Source organism: Habropoda laboriosa, unplaced genomic scaffold, assembly GCF_001263275.1.
Source record: "Habropoda laboriosa isolate 0110345459 unplaced genomic scaffold, ASM126327v1 scaffold57, whole genome shotgun sequence".
Classification (NCBI taxonomy): domain Eukaryota; kingdom Metazoa; phylum Arthropoda; class Insecta; order Hymenoptera; family Apidae; genus Habropoda; species Habropoda laboriosa.
The window spans coordinates 2,114,065-2,129,898 of record NW_017100229.1 but is presented as its reverse complement, the minus strand read 5'-3'; the positions used below and the strand labels follow the sequence as shown (position 1 = coordinate 2,129,898).

General features: G+C 42.1%; 2 protein-coding genes across 2 annotated transcripts; one reads left to right on the top strand and one right to left on the bottom strand.

The window, feature by feature from the left end:
- Nucleotides 1–7,159: 7,159 nt before the first annotated feature.
- LOC108571328 (ras-related protein M-Ras-like) lies at nt 7,160–9,155 on the bottom strand. Its single transcript, XM_017933342.1, has 4 exons — nt 9,033–9,155; nt 8,437–8,758; nt 7,973–8,289; nt 7,160–7,849 (listed from the first exon to the last, which is right to left on the bottom strand). The coding sequence occupies exons 2-4, from the start codon at nt 8,624–8,626 to the stop codon at nt 7,760–7,762; spliced, it is 597 nt and encodes a 198-aa protein (XP_017788831.1). The 5' UTR covers nt 8,627–8,758; nt 9,033–9,155; the 3' UTR covers nt 7,160–7,759.
- Nucleotides 9,156–9,634: 479 nt separating this feature from the next.
- On the top strand, nt 9,635–13,419 carry LOC108571314 (116 kDa U5 small nuclear ribonucleoprotein component). The gene is made up of 8 exons (XM_017933324.1): nt 9,635–9,696; nt 9,951–10,225; nt 10,293–10,564; nt 10,644–11,332; nt 11,407–11,636; nt 11,718–12,436; nt 12,499–12,779; nt 12,846–13,419. The coding sequence occupies exons 2-8, from the start codon at nt 9,980–9,982 to the stop codon at nt 13,349–13,351; spliced, it is 2,943 nt and encodes a 980-aa protein (XP_017788813.1). The 5' UTR covers nt 9,635–9,696; nt 9,951–9,979; the 3' UTR covers nt 13,352–13,419.
- Nucleotides 13,420–15,834: the final 2,415 nt, after the last annotated feature.

Genomic DNA, 15,834 nt, shown 5'->3' with positions numbered 1-15,834 from the left:
CACCACCGCGTTGCCCGGAGTATTGACCGACTCGGCTCGGCTCGGCTCGGCTCGACACACGGTGCGCCGCTCTGCGGCTCGGGACAGACGAGGAGAGAGATGCGGAGGGGGCGCCTGCCCTCTGACGACTACCGTACAACTCCGATCCTAGTGGGTTGCGCGCGCACTTCGGCTCGTTCCGCGAGCGTTCGCTACATACACACAAATACGTCACATGCCAATTCAACCATTCGATGGGCCTTCGAATTTTTCTTCCCCCCCCTTTTTTTTCTTTCTCCTCTTTCGAGGCTCGTCGACGACGTCTCGTCGTCGAGGCTTCCAGTATTTCTAGAACTGGCGTCGCGTGTTTCGTAGATAAACACAACAAAGAAAAATCGCGGTTGAGGTAGCTGGGACGAATTCGTAGAACTCGCTGACATATTTTCTTCTGTGTTTGAGAGACGCGCGGTTTGATGTACCGTGTGGCTGATAGGCCCGACAAGAATGTTTCGAGCAGAAACTGCTCCAATTCGGGCAGATTCTCGTTTTAACCCTTTGACTACCTTGTCGCTCGTACACGGGTGACGCATGGCTCAGATATTTCATAGATAGACGATTGAAACGGGGTGTACTCGCTTTTAAATAGAACTTTATCTTACTACCGTATCTAATTGTTGAGTTAATTCGTTAACTATCGCCGTACAAACTCTCGATCGTCTTATCACGTTCGGATAAGAAGCGTGTAAATGAGTTACAGCACACGACCAACGATTGTATAAACAAAGTATACGCGAGGCAAACGGAACCTGTTTACTGGCAATGAGAGATCTGGCGATATCGCGATAACGCATTATCGGCCGGCGAAGAGGCACACACACGCTATTCCTATGAAAAAGAAAGCTCGGCTGGCATTGACGCAACTGGAAGTCGCGCCAGCCTTTCCATTAAGCGTCCGTTTTTTGCCTCTCGGTGCAATAAAAATGCAGGCGATGCTTTTAACTGAAGTTAAGAACGAACCGGATAAATATTTAAACAAAGGATAAACGAAAATCACGGGCGTAAAATCAGCACGACGTTCCTCTACGTTGCTTGCCAAGTCTTTCCATCTTCTCCGTGTGTACTTTATGCCGGTGCCATCCATGTTTCTACCAAACAACCGCGACTTACGTTTGCAAGAGCACGCTCGTTTCCTGAGAAAGAGCCCGGAAGAATACGGATGCTCCTCGAACGGTTGACATAGGGAAATTCAACGATACATACTGTAAACGTCTCGACGGTAGTTTTATTCGACGATCGATACTCGATACGAAAGCCTTGTCTACCAACGAGAAGAAAGATCCGATCTCGAGAACGGCTCGACGCCTTCCGGACATAAGAAAGAGATCTATAGGCCGGATAAGGATCCAGCAGGTTGTTCCACGTGGAACGAAGAATTCGACTGGGCCGTTCAACCCCTGGACACCAAGTTCCTTTCTCGTTTTCTCCAATAGTACTCGTACAGCTTCCGATAGTAGAAACACAAAAGCGAACAACCCTTTCTGATTCTATCTATCGGTACCAATTTACCGTACATCCAAATTCGTACCTTTCTACTTCTATACATATATTATATTTTAATATATCTATCGTTTTATGAAAAGTTAAAAATACCACCATATCGATATCTTCCCTACAGATGAAAGAGATTAAAATTTTTATTAAATTTCTCCCTCGCCGTTTACGAATATATCGTTAAGATCCGTCGCTGATAACACGTTTTATCGTTTATTTCTCATCTTTTCCGCGTATAAAGAAGAAACTATCGAACCGTGAGTCGCTACCCCCCCGACAATGGCGTCAAGTCGTGGTTACTCGCACGCGACCCGTCTAACCGGCCTAACAACCGGCGTCAACCGAACGCAGCGGGGTGCTTTTGTTTAACCGAGGCGTTTATTAATCAATTGCATAGGCCCCCAGTTGAAAACGTTGCTCATTTGACGGTCAAATGCCTTTTTTTCTGCCTCTTCAAATGGATGCCACCGTCGGAACGCATCCTTTGATCTGTCTTGTAGAGGGAGAGCGCTCCTCTTGTAACGAGCTGATTCGTACAATAACAATGTAATTTTCCACGGTACTCCAACGCTTCCAATTACACCGTACACGAGCGGCTTGCCGCTTACATTGCTCGCTGCACGTAGTACTACATACGTACTTGGACGAGTCGAACGAAATTTCTTCGAGGAGAGCGTTACATCTTCGTGGATGTTCTCCCTTCTCGGTTACCTGTCTGCTATTAAACACTTTGGTAATCCCGTCACAGGTGTTTCTCTATAAAGAGGAACGGTACAACATGTGGTTTCGGTGAAAAACACTTTTTCAAGAATACATCACACGAGACACAATAGAGTCGACGAACAATAGAGAAGCCCGGGCTATATAACGCAGCTGCAACGATTCGGCTGCTTCTGAATGCTCTAATGGTTCGATTTACATTAATGGGCCTACCGTTGTCAATTTCGTTTCACGATATCCTCTCCGGAGTCGATCGATTCGCGCGTCTCTCCTCTATACATGTAGCGTACGTGTCGATGCACAAATCTTCATAAACGTTCGAGCGTACGCAGGAACCGCGTAAACGAAAATAACGTGTCAATTACGAGCGGTGCGCTGGCGATATCAAAGGAAAGCATGAAAGTGAATTTACTCTCTTGCTCTCTGTGATCTCGTGGTTCGCGTAATAGCGAATGCACGCACGTTATGTCGAAATAAACAGCCGTATAGGTATACGGTAGCGCGGAATATTATTATCGTTAAAACATAAAAGTTAATGACGTCGACAGAGAGAGAGAGAGAGAGAGAGAAAGAGGAGGGGTGCGTATTGAAACGGCGTAATCAGCGATAATTAAAGCAATCCAACCGGCGGCGAGTGTTTTTGAAAGCGTTTAATAGGAGAAGACGACGTCGTTTAGGAAGCAAAAGCTTGGAATCTCTGGTATATACACGAGCCGGGGACAATTCGTGGCTTTAACTCCTCTTAAAACCGTATAAAACGGCGCTAGTTTTCGGGCCAATTGCTGTTTCAGCAATCGTTCGCCGTCTGTCCGAGCAATTAAACTACGCCGTCGTCTCTTTCGGATCGTGTTCAAATTCGCGGTCAATAATTCCAAGGTGAATTGCTTCTCAATCCCGTGTAATTCCGGTAGATAAAGTTGACGGAACGGAAAAATTGGGTCATTTTGTTCTTTCTTCATTTTTTTTTCTTTCTTTTTTTTTTTGTAAACACGTGTCCATAATTTATTATCAATTGTGTACTCCATACAGTGACCTGCACAAGTAGTTGACACGCTCGCGTTTGCACACACGCACTCGAAAACGCAAACGTCCAACGAAAAAAATATACTTACATACGCTCACATCGTGTATACGTATACAGAGAGAGAAAACGCATTTTGCCATTGTCGCGTATATATCACACGCACACGTATGCAGCATACATTCATATTTGTGTATTTTCTTTTATACATTTATATAACGTATTTACGTCGGTTATCTCTCGTATATAACTATCATTGGGGAGGAATTTTTCGTTCTTCAACTTCTTCCTTCGCTTCTTTCTTTTTTTCTTCAAAATATATATATATATATGTATATATATACTTCTTTTCTTTTTTCTTTTCGTCGCTATCTATAGGACAAGAACGGTGGAAACGATCGTTAATCCGTCTTAAAACGTATTTACTCTCTTATTATGCGTAATTCATTGTTTCCTGTGCGTCATTATATGATTTAATTAATTTATTTTCTTCGTTTGTTCTTTCCATTAAAGAATTATAATACGAATAATATATAACAGCTAGACTCAGGTGCGGTATTTTTATCGAGTGTAGTAAACTAGCAAACACTGGGAGGAAACGAGGAGCGAAGTCAGGAAGTTCCGAATTTTCCATTTCGTTTCATTTCGCTGGATAACGATAATTCAATTAACGATACCGTTGCTCATTTATCGGTATAATGAACTTTCTCGTGCGTGACCCGCGCTGTATTATCGTTAAATCGATCGCGGGAACGTAAATTGAAAGTCCTCGTTCGATCGTTTCTTCTTTTCTTTTTTTGTCGTTCACAATGAAAAGATGAGACTAGTCGTTATAATTGCAACTGACTTCGATGACTCGCGCGACCGCAGCATTCGCTAAACATTGCATCTTCTCGTATTCAGTATCACAATGATTCAACGTATTGACTATTTGTCCTTTTTTTTACAGATTAACCTCTTGTCTTCCCGTTTCACTTTTCCCTCGAGATTTTCCGTAAAGGTGTTGGCGGCGCGCAAAACGTCGCGAGTTTTCGCGTTTACCCGATTCTACCCTATACGCGCTTCAACGTCGACAAAACGATATGCATTCTCGGTCTCGTTCTATGCTCCACGTTGAAGTTCCGGTTTAATATGCGGTATCGTGGTCGTTTCTAATTGTCGTGCGTTGCATATGTAACCACAGGTGAGCTCCTGTGCTCCTTTGTCTCTTCACAATTCTCTCTCATGGACGGCGGTAAAAAACGTAGCGCTTTTGTTACAGATTATTACAACATGCGAGGAACGCTAAATCCTGAGTGTCTAAAAAACTTCTCACAATGTGTGCACGCGTTATACAAGTTCTCTCTTCTCTCGTGTTCTTCTCGTTCTATTTTTGTTCCGATAATCGCCGCTTGAACCTTTTCACAATCGAAATTACGCGACGACCCTTGACGAGAGAGTAACATTTTAATTCGTATCCGTCGAAGACGGAAACTTTTCGGTATAAAAAATCAAACGATCACTTTTATTATTATTCGAGATAGTTCGCAGCAGTTCGATGGAAATACCGGGGCATCGCTCGGTGTTCCTTTTTTTCTTTTTTAATTTTAATTGGATCTACGCAACGTTCCTCTCTGCCTGCCTCGTAATACCATTATCGTGAACGTAGAAATTTTCAATCGACCGAGCCGATTGGAAATTGGTCCACGTTTATTCGCGAGTGTAACTATCGAATGAACCGAGCGGCTTTAAACGAAGCGGCGATTCGTTTCATCTTGGCGAGGGATGTGTGTGGAGTATAATACGCGTGACACGTGTTATATCGCGTAGCGCGCGCGTATAGAAATCAAATCGACACATTGTCCGCAGGCACACACGGTTCGATGCAGATTTCGCATGTGAACAACGTGATAGTTAATGTGCTTGCAAATTTTATACGGAACGATATACGATTCACGAATTACCCAAACTACATAACGGAATCATAACTCTGCCGCTGCAGCCGTCGGTGTAAAATTTGTACAATCGTTTACGAAAGTGCGGTGCAATTTTAAACTAAGCGTTGAGCTTTATCTCCTCGAATTCCACAGCGAATAACATTAGCTAAAATAATCACGCTCTGAATTTACAAATCTCTCATTTGACGAGTTGAAAATGAAAGTGTCATCGATTCTCAGCTCTCCTTAATTCTTCCGTTACAATATGTACTTCGTTGCGATTCGAACAAACGTGCCTACGTAATTTCAATAATCGGACGAGCGCTATGATATACTCGACCGGTCGTAAACTACCTTCTTTTCTTTTCTTTTTCGCATTGTTAAAGAATTTTCTATGTATGGCAACTAGCCGGATTCCTTTTCGTTCAGCCTTCACCGTTTTTTATAATACAAATTATTTTTATCTCAAGGCAAATATGTTTCACTGTAGAATGAATCGGTGGCGCCAACACATTATTTTCTGCACATACTCTTGTGCGTACGTATCGGAAAATTCGCTGTTCTCTCTGTTTCACACCGTTCCTACGTATAAGAGAAGCACTTTGTGTCTACACTAAAACGCGATACCGTACAATCGAATCTCGGGATAGGTAAAGCAAAGATTCAACTCTTCGAACTTCTTTCTCTCCCTACCTTGACCGTGAGAAAATTAATGAACCGATTGGATAAATCGCCTTGCATCTCTCTCGTATTTCCGCAATTTCGTGTGCACTACAAATAACGCGTACTTATCGTTAACATATACAGTGAGGAATTAAATATATCATTGTGCTACCCACGCGGATACAGTTTACAAGTAAAGTCTCCCGCGGTTTCGTCCTTTGCGGATAAAAAAGGAAAGTTAACAAGCGTAAGAACAACCTTTCAATCCGTACATCGACGACAGAACGGGAGAAAACGAGAACGTTTTCGTTTCGCTTCGTAATCACCTCGTTGCCAATCTTACAATTTACGTATTCCGTACGTATTTTCGAGTACGTAGAAGGTTTAGAAGACAAATATTATGTGCGATAGTTCAAATCTGTATAAGCACGAAAAATAATCCACTGTTTTGGTATTTTTCGCATTTAGAGCGCCCCTTAAATATTACGTACACCCCTTTTTCTTTCATTTTTTTTTTCCCTCTTTTTTTCTCACGTTTAAATACTAAGATAGGCCATGGCATTTTATATCCTTAATATATGTAAAAAGGTCTGACGTAATCAAAGCTCTCGCATCGATACTTCCGCAGAGTACCAAATATTTCGAATGTAAAATAATCGATGGAAAGAAAAAAAAAAAGAAGAGAGAATTTTTCTTAGCTGCATTCGAAACGCAATACACTACACATTGCACAATGTTCGAACGACATAATCCAGTAACGCACTAATCATTCGACTTTCACTGGCTGAACTGAATACTTGGAGTATGTAGTAAGTATTTCATTGAAAATTCGAACACGACAGATGTTTTACATCAGACCTCTGTATATACGAAAGCCAATAATCTAATAGCAAAGGCAGTACTGCCTTACATTTGAATACCTCATTCCTGATTCAGAATATTAATTACTCGTTTGGCTCGAAATGCCTAATGCATATTTACCGACAAAAGAGAAACTCGTTGTAAAATGAAATAGTTAACCTTTCGAGTGTTATTTACATCGCTGCAAAGAGACGATGACTGCAAAAGTTCAATAAAACTTCTTTACGTGAACTCGATTAAGAAAGAAACAAAAGTGTAATAGGAAATAACGACTAAACGGAAGCCTTTAATATCTCGAATCCTTCTTCTTTTCTTTTTTTCTTCGAAGAAACGACAAATTCGTACATATGTACATACATATGTACGGAACAAATGATAGGAGAAATTATTCAACTAAGTAAGATAAAATAAATAATAACGCTTGAAGCTATAATTCTTTACCGCTGTTTTAAAAAAGGAGCTGAGTCAATATGTACGAAACCATTATAGTCATTTCATGACAAGATCTTACATGAAGAAGTAAAAAGATTTCTATAGAATTATGCATTGTGCAATAAAAAACGCTCAATTCCATAGTGTTTTGTCGATGGTAAAAAATTGATGTGTACACGCGTACTGAGACGTGATCTCATATTATTTCGGTGATGATGAACAGTCGATAAACTGATGCTTGAATTTTTTTTTTTCTTTTTTTTTTTTGTTAAAAAAATCTAGTTGCGTCTCGGATATACATAACGTTGTTTTTTTTTTCCTCTTTCAATCGATGCATCTCTTATCGTTACTATTTTGTACACTTATTTTACAGGGGGGTTGGGTGGGATATCAATCGCTCGATGCTCATTAAAACTACGAACTCATAAATGAATCGAAAAAAAAGAAGAAATTTGTTACGAGTCATATGTACCTATTATATGTATATGATGGAGGACAGAAGACCCACTTTTTTCATTTGTTTTCTTTTTTTTTTTTTTGTTTTTTGGCAGGTGCGTTTCACTGTTCATGGGAGAAAAGTGACCCTTTGAAAATACTTGCTCGATACCATCGAGCTTTATAAAAGATTACATTTCCCCGAACGTCTACGTTTCCTCCGATTTTTTTCCAACTCGGCTGGAGGTTGATTTCTGATAATACGAACGACCTAAAGCAAAATTATTCAACCCTCTTAGCTGCACTAACCCACATGCATTTGTACAACAATCTCTCTCTCTCTCTCTCTCTCTCTCTCTCTCTCTCTTTTATTCTTTTTCTATTAATCCCCTACCTCGTGGAATGCTGCATCCACATTTAACGGTGGATCTTTGGCAGAAGTTTCAATGTAAGGTATACCCAAGTGTTGAGCCAAATCCCTTCCCTGATCCTCTGTAACCTTTCTCAAATGTATCAAATCAACTTTGTTGGCCACCAAGAGCATAGGGTATACATCTCTATCCTTTACCCTAAGTATTTGGGTATAAAAATTCATGATATTCTCGTAAGATTGTTTATCAGTCACAGAATATACTAACAGAAACCCATCACCCTTGCGCATGTATTGTTCACGCATGGCACTGAACTCTTCTTGACCAGCTGTATCTAACACTGTCAGGCACAAATAAACCCTTGTACATATATATGAATGCATCTTGTAGCTAATACAACGTGCCAAGCATAATTGAAAAGTAGCAGATAGCAAAATCAAAGGCATGAAAATAAGATGAAGAACTTTACTATTGTGACTCCACTTACCATCTAGGATACACCATAGTTTGTCTACCTCTGTATGCTGAATGTAACTATCCTCAATGGTAGGATCATAGTCGGTGACAAATAATTTTTGAAAGAACTGTATGGTGAGTGCGCTCTTTCCAACACCTCCATCACCAACCACGACCAATTTGAAGGTCATAAGGTTGTCATTATTAGGAGGTCGTGTCATGCCGCCTCTGGTTCTCCCACCCCCTCCCCAACTGCTCTGCCTTCGTCTGCCTATCCTGTCAACTCTTCTAATGTATTCTTAGCAGCGCGTCTGCTCGTCAATTGTCAAGTTTCACTCTCTAGCCAAAGTGCCCTGAAAGGGTTAACTCGATTACAGTGATGAAATTGACAGTGCTTTTCCTCCTGGATGTTCCATAGTTTTTAACGTAATAGTTTTGTTTACATGAACACGAGAACGATAAATGATCACACAGCATCGCGATGTAACGGGTGTGTCAAATACACTTAATAGGACGAAATTAGAAGAGAAGTTCCCATCGTTCGGCTAGGGGTTGGCAGACTACGCTACGATAGTTAAATTGCCTCGGGGCGATCTATTCTTGAATGTAATAAAAAAAAACACTCACCTTACATGATCTGCCACTCCTGTTTCGCGTTCTTCCAGCTGTCAAGTCTGAGCCACTCTGCGCAACATTCATATCTATGTAGAAAGTATGTTTGTGTAAGCTTCCAACATAGTGTCGTATACAATAGGTCTTGTATACTTTTATGAACATGCGCGCAAACATAACTACTCTAGCGGCTTATTTTGCAGTCGCCACATGTACCGCAGTGATGCCAACAATCTTTCATCCGTCGTGATATATTAATGGAAATGTAGCTTTAAATTAGAAACTGCATTTATTTGTAAAGGTAACAATTTTACGAATACCATCGGCATACTTGATACTATCTTTGTAATTTCTAGCTATATGTTAAATAAACTTTGAAAAAATAATTTCATTATATTGGCAAGTCGCTTTACTATCTTGCATTCTACTTCATTCTATACAAATCTAGTAAGGTTATGTGTACATATAAGAAGGGAATAACACACATGTAATTTATACATGTCGTAATAGTAAATCTTCATATTTGTATTTTTAAATGTATTAATTAAAGATTGTTTAAAAACACACACGTATTTTATTTCAAAACGTTTCCACGATGCCTGCTTTACAATCGTAACCAATTACAAACACAACGTTGGCTAAGTTTTTGCGGGCTTTTATTTAAACAATATTAATTTTGGTAAGTAACAAATGTTGATGATCGTTGTTTATAAACGTTATGTTAAGTCTAATAAAATTGGTTTACGATTGTTGCATATTTAAAGAAATATACAAAACGGTCGTTGAGTAATTTTGAGGTTATGTACGTCTACTTTAACTATTTGTAAACAATCGCTTTGAAGGTCATTTTAATAAAAAAAATGTGCCCAGAAATATATCACGTACAAAATAAAAATAGTCTATGCAACTTAAATGGAACAATTATGTTTGCAGTAACTATTTAAACAAAAAAAAGAATCACCATGGATGCTGATCTGTATGATGAGTTTGGCAATTATATTGGCCCTGATTTGGCCTCTGATAGTGAGGATGAAAATGAATATGGAAATGCAGGAGATGATGCAGAAGACAGAGAAAGGTCTGATGAGGAGATGGAAGAAGACAAAGATGAGTCTAGAGATCAGTCAGAGCAAGGAAACTCTATGGCAGTTGTATTGCACGAAGATAAAAGATATTATCCCAGTGCTTTAGAAGTTTATGGACCAGAGGTGAACTACACTTGTTTTCTCTGTTAATTCCAACACTAATACATTGGCTAATTACAATAAATTATAGGTAGAAACATTAGTACAAGAAGAAGATGCCCAACCATTGGATAAACCACTGATAGCACCAACAAGAAAACCAAAGTTCCAAATAAAACAGCAACAACTGCCAGAAACAACATATAGTATTGAATTTTTAGCTGACATGATGGATGCTCCACACCTCATACGTAATGTTGTACTACTTGGTCACCTACACCATGGCAAAACTACTTTGGTTGATTGTCTAGTGAGACAAACTCATCCTTATCTACACAGTGTTACAGATGAAAAACCTTTGAGGTATAGCAGCTACTCAGAAAAATGCCAAGTAATTTTTTTCAACTTGTGGTTAAAAAAAAAACCCTAATTATGTTCTCAGATACACCGACACGTTATTCACGGAGCAACAGCGAGGCGTATCGACGAAAGCAACACCCGTAACCTTATTGCTACAAGACGTGAAATCAAAGTCCTATCTTTTAAACATATTCGATACTCCCGGTCACGTGAATTTTTCCGACGAAGCTACAGCGGCGATAAGACTATCCGATGGAGCAATACTAATCGTTGACGCCGCCGAGGGCGTCATGTTAAACACAGAACGTTTGCTAAAACACGCGCTTCAAGAAAAGCTCGCTTTAACAGTTTGCATAAATAAAATAGACCGTCTGATATTAGAATTAAAATTACCCCCGTTAGACGCGTACTATAAATTGAGACACATTATCGAGGAAATCAATGGGTTGATAGCGTTGTATTCAGACTCTGAAAATCCGTCTTTCGTGTCACCAGCTATCGGAAACGTGTGCTTCGCGAGTTCAGAGTACAACGTCTGCTTCACTCTAAAATCCTTCGCGTCTCTTTACGCCAAAACTCATCTCACGCTTAACGCCAATGAATTCGCCAAACGACTATGGGGAGATATATACTTCAACTCGAAAACGCGAAAGTTTACCAAAAAACCACCGCATAATACTGCACAGCGTAGCTTTATCGAATTTATCCTCGAACCGTTGTATAAAATATTCGCACAAGTAGTCGGAGATGTAGATACAACATTACCAGACGGTTGGTGAATTCCTTAGAAACGATAGCGATAGGATTCAACGAACGTTGCATAATATTCCAATTTAATTTCACAGTACTCGATGAATTAGGCATAAGATTAACCTCGGAGGAAATGAAAATGAACATTAGACCTCTGTTGAGACTGGTGTGTACGCGTTTCTTGGGAGACATGTGCGGATTGGTAGACATGTGCGTAGCCCACGTTCCCAGTCCTCAATCACACGCACCAGTTAAAGTCCAACACGTGTATACAGGTCCAATGGACTCACCCCTCGCGCAAGATATGGTGAATTGCGATCCCGACGTTAGTACCAGCGAATTCTTCCAACTACCTAAATCTCCTATCTCTCGAACGTGAGCTCTAACGGTTGAAAAATATTTCCAGGGAAGGCTAATGATTCACAGTACAAAAATGTACCCCACCGAGGACTGTACTTTGTTCGTAGTCCTTGGAAGAGTAATGTCAGGTACTCTAGAAGCGGGCCAACGCGTCCGTGTGTTAGGTGAAGCTTACTCTCGTACAGACGAAGAAGATTCTCGGGTTTTAACCGTGGGAAGATTGTGGATTAGCGAGGCACGATATTCCATCGAGTTAAATAGAGTTCCCGCGGGCAATTGGGTTCTGATCGAGGGCATAGACAGGCCCATAGTAAAAACTAGCACAATCACCGATCTGAACAGTTCAGACGACCTGCACATCTTCCGGCCGTTGAAATTCAATACACAGAGTGTGATCAAAATTGCGGTAGAGCCTGTAAATCCATCGGAATTGCCTAAGATGTTAGACGGTCTTAGAAAGGTGAACAAAAGTTATCCTTTGTTAGGCACCAGGGTCGAGGAAAGCGGAGAACACGTTGTTCTAGGTACAGGAGAGTTATACTTGGATTGCGCGATGCACGATCTGCGTAGAATGTACTCTGAAATCGATATAAAAGTGGCGGACCCTGTCGTTGCCTTCGCAGAAACCGTGGTAGAAACCAGTTCCCTAAAATGTTTCGCCGAGACACCTAACAAACGTAACAAATTAACCATGATCGCCGAGCCGCTTGAAAGAGGCTTGGCAGAAGACATCGAGGCGGAACACGTTAAAATTACGTGGAACAAGTGAGTAGAAGAATACTTCTATCACCTAGATACACGGGACAAAATGTGAATTGCCTTTGCAGAAAACGATTGGGAGAATTTTTCCAAACGAAATACGACTGGGATTTATTGGCAGCCAGAAGTATATGGGCTTTCGGTCCAGATGCCACTGGCCCTAATATTCTAGTCGACGACACTTTGCCGTCAGAAGTAGACAAATCGTTATTGAACAGCGCCAGGGACGCCATTATTCAGGGTTTCCAATGGGGGACTAGAGAGGGTCCACTTTGCGAGGAACCGATTAGAAACGTGAAATTTAAAATTCTAGACGCTGTGATTGCCCAGGAACCCCTTCACAGGGGAGGTGAATAGCTTCCGTTAATTTTTCTTTTTTTACCACGAATAAGGTTAATCGTTTGTTCATTTACAGGAGGTCAAATTATTCCAACTGCCAGGAGGGTAGCGTATTCTGCTTTCCTTATGGCAACGCCCAGGTTAATGGAACCCTATTTATTCGTCGAGGTTCAAGCGCCCGCCGACTGCGTGTCGGCTGTTTATACGGTCCTGGCTAAGAGGAGGGGTCACGTGACCCAAGACGCTCCCGTTCCCGGAAGTCCCTTGTACACTATCAAAGCGTTCATACCGGCGATCGATAGCTTCGGATTCGAGACCGATTTGAGAACCCACACGCAAGGCCAGGCATTTTGTTTGTCGGTGTTTCATCACTGGCAAATTGTACCCGGTGATCCGTTGGACAAAAGTATCACAATCAGACCTCTGGAACCACAGCCAGCTACACATTTGGCTAGAGAGTTTATGTTGAAAACGAGAAGGAGGAAAGGACTCTCGGAAGACGTGTCTATCAACAAATTCTTCGACGATCCTATGTTACTCGAGTTGGCCAGACAGGACGTTCTACTTAATTATCCATTGTAATCGCTGTAGCAATTCCATTTGTAATATTAAGTCGAAGACTCGTCAATAAAGAATTAATTTTATACGAAGATTCGTCCACTCGTACCCCATTTTACCTCCAAATCTTAACTCCCGCCTGCACTTTTCGAAAAATAATCTAGAATTTTTGAATTACGAAAATCTACAGAAATTTCTTCGAACGAATATATTCTTAAAAGAAGAGAGCACTTGTAGCGTTGAGGAATCCGTATAGCAAAGAAGCGCGTTCGAAAGTCGACCGCAACATATGGAGGAGAACCTCGCGACGCTTCTCCGTAAATAGACTCGTTCAAGATTCGACAAATTATGATTCTTTCAAGCAGAAATGATACGTATACCTCAAACGAAACTTATATACATTTCTCTGTGACTCTAAAAACCACCCATCCACGAAGACTGAAGAGCGACTCAACGTACCAAACGTTGCTCAATTAGGAACGCTTTCCTAACTATTATCGTAAACATGTTAAAATATACCTGATCTAACTACCAAAGAATATTTCAAGCTGATTGGACTAATTGGAAAACTGCAATGAACAATTCCGAGCGAAGAATCAATAAGCAAATCGAGATTGCAGAGCGTATGTCGGAGATTCGAGATGGAAACATATAAGTATCGAAGTCGGGCAGCGCGCGCAGTTAGTGGGCGTGGTCGCAACTGCGCACAGTCGAATGGGTGGTCAAAGTGGGTAGAGCTTATCGCCATTTTCCCATCTCTAACCAGGCCCATCGGCCTGCCCACGAGCGTCGATCGACCAGAGAGAGAGTCGTGCTTGCCTGGATGGACGCAAAACCGGGTTCGCCCGGCGACTGTCTCTTTTCAAGGCGATGTCGCTATGAAGCGGACCACCGCGTCGCCGCCGATCGATCACTCGACTTCTACTTCCCTCTCTCTCACTCTTCCTCTCTGTCTCCTCGTTGCCCCTCTGCACGCGGCACACACGCATAATTGCGCTTCTTTGTCGCTCGATCTTTGCGCTGGAATTGAACGATCAGCGGTATTCCGCGCGATCTCGATCACCTTCCGAGGATATTTTTGGAACGATCGGGCACAGGAAACGGGGAAATTTGAATACAACGGGGTACGGAGTGGGGATTTATTTTAGAGATTTCATCGAACGTCTCTGAATATTCCGAGTAGGATGGTAAAATGCGTTGGGTATTAGGGAACGTAGATTAAACTTCCTATCGACACGCTTTAGTTAAAATTCCGAAGAGGAAGATCTATTTCTATTTCAAGATCTGATGTTCGACGATTATGTCACGTTGCAAGTATAATTCTTTCTCGAGACACCAAGGCTACGTGATGGTTAATCAACGACGAAATTAGAATGACGAAACGCGACTCCGAAGGCTCGTGCCAAAAAAGCGTACAGAGTTGCTGGCAGAAACGCGCGAAAAGTACGCGCAGCGTCCAATCAGGATCAACCGGTTACCGGTTCTATAAATAGCGCAACAATTTAAATTTACAATAGCGGGTGACGTACTGGCAGGCGACACTCTCCTCTCGTATACGCAATATATTTCTCGAATACGTCTCCGGTGGCGACATTATCAGAGGAACGTGGCGCGCCTGTGTGCGTAGCTATCGTCATCGCAACTAGAGTAACGCCTTCACGATCTCGTCACGACGAACCGGCTGGTTCCTTCGACACGCAGCCGCAAGTTACGAAACTAGAGGCCTCAAAGTATCGTCGATCGAATGCGTTTAATAAGCAGCTTCACCGCTGCTGCCTCGTATTTATTAACACGCAGTGCGCCACCGTTATGCCCCTGTTGTGCATATTTATCGTGCGCGTACGTCGATATACTTTTATTGTACCGCTGGACAAGTCACCGTTCGTGCTTTTTATGCCCGATACGCCGGTGACTATACCCGATGCATCTGATAATTAGAGCTGCTACACGGTCATCGGTCTAACGAGTTCTCCGCGCTGATTAACCGAATGAAAACGATTCGTTCTGGTCCATTCGAGCATCCCAATCTTCCTCCTTCCACCTGCGATATTTTCATTTTGGGTGCAGGTAGAGAAAATGTTGCAAGGGACGCAGAAGAACCGGAAGTTAGGTAGATACTGGAGGAAGGGCCGTTCCTTCTTCACGATCAACGATCGTTCCAAAAGATCCCCCCGTCGAATCGTTCGTTCTCGTCAACTCGAAACGAAATACTCGACTTGGATCGATGGATAGATCGAAAGGGTTGGATGATCGAGAAGGGTGCAGGTGCGGTGAAAATGCAGAAAGGGCGCGATGAGGGGGAGAGCAGGAACGACGGAAAAGGACGAGGTCAGGAAAGGAGAGACGGAGCGGCTCGTCGACGCTCGCCGACGCTCGGCGTCGCTCGTGCGGCTCCGTCGCAGCGAGGCGGGGTTTAGGCGGGGTCGATACGAACAGAGCCCGTGTCTTCCGCCGTTTCCGTGCAGCGTCGTTCTAATCGCACCGTATCGAAAACTGGCAACGGCTAC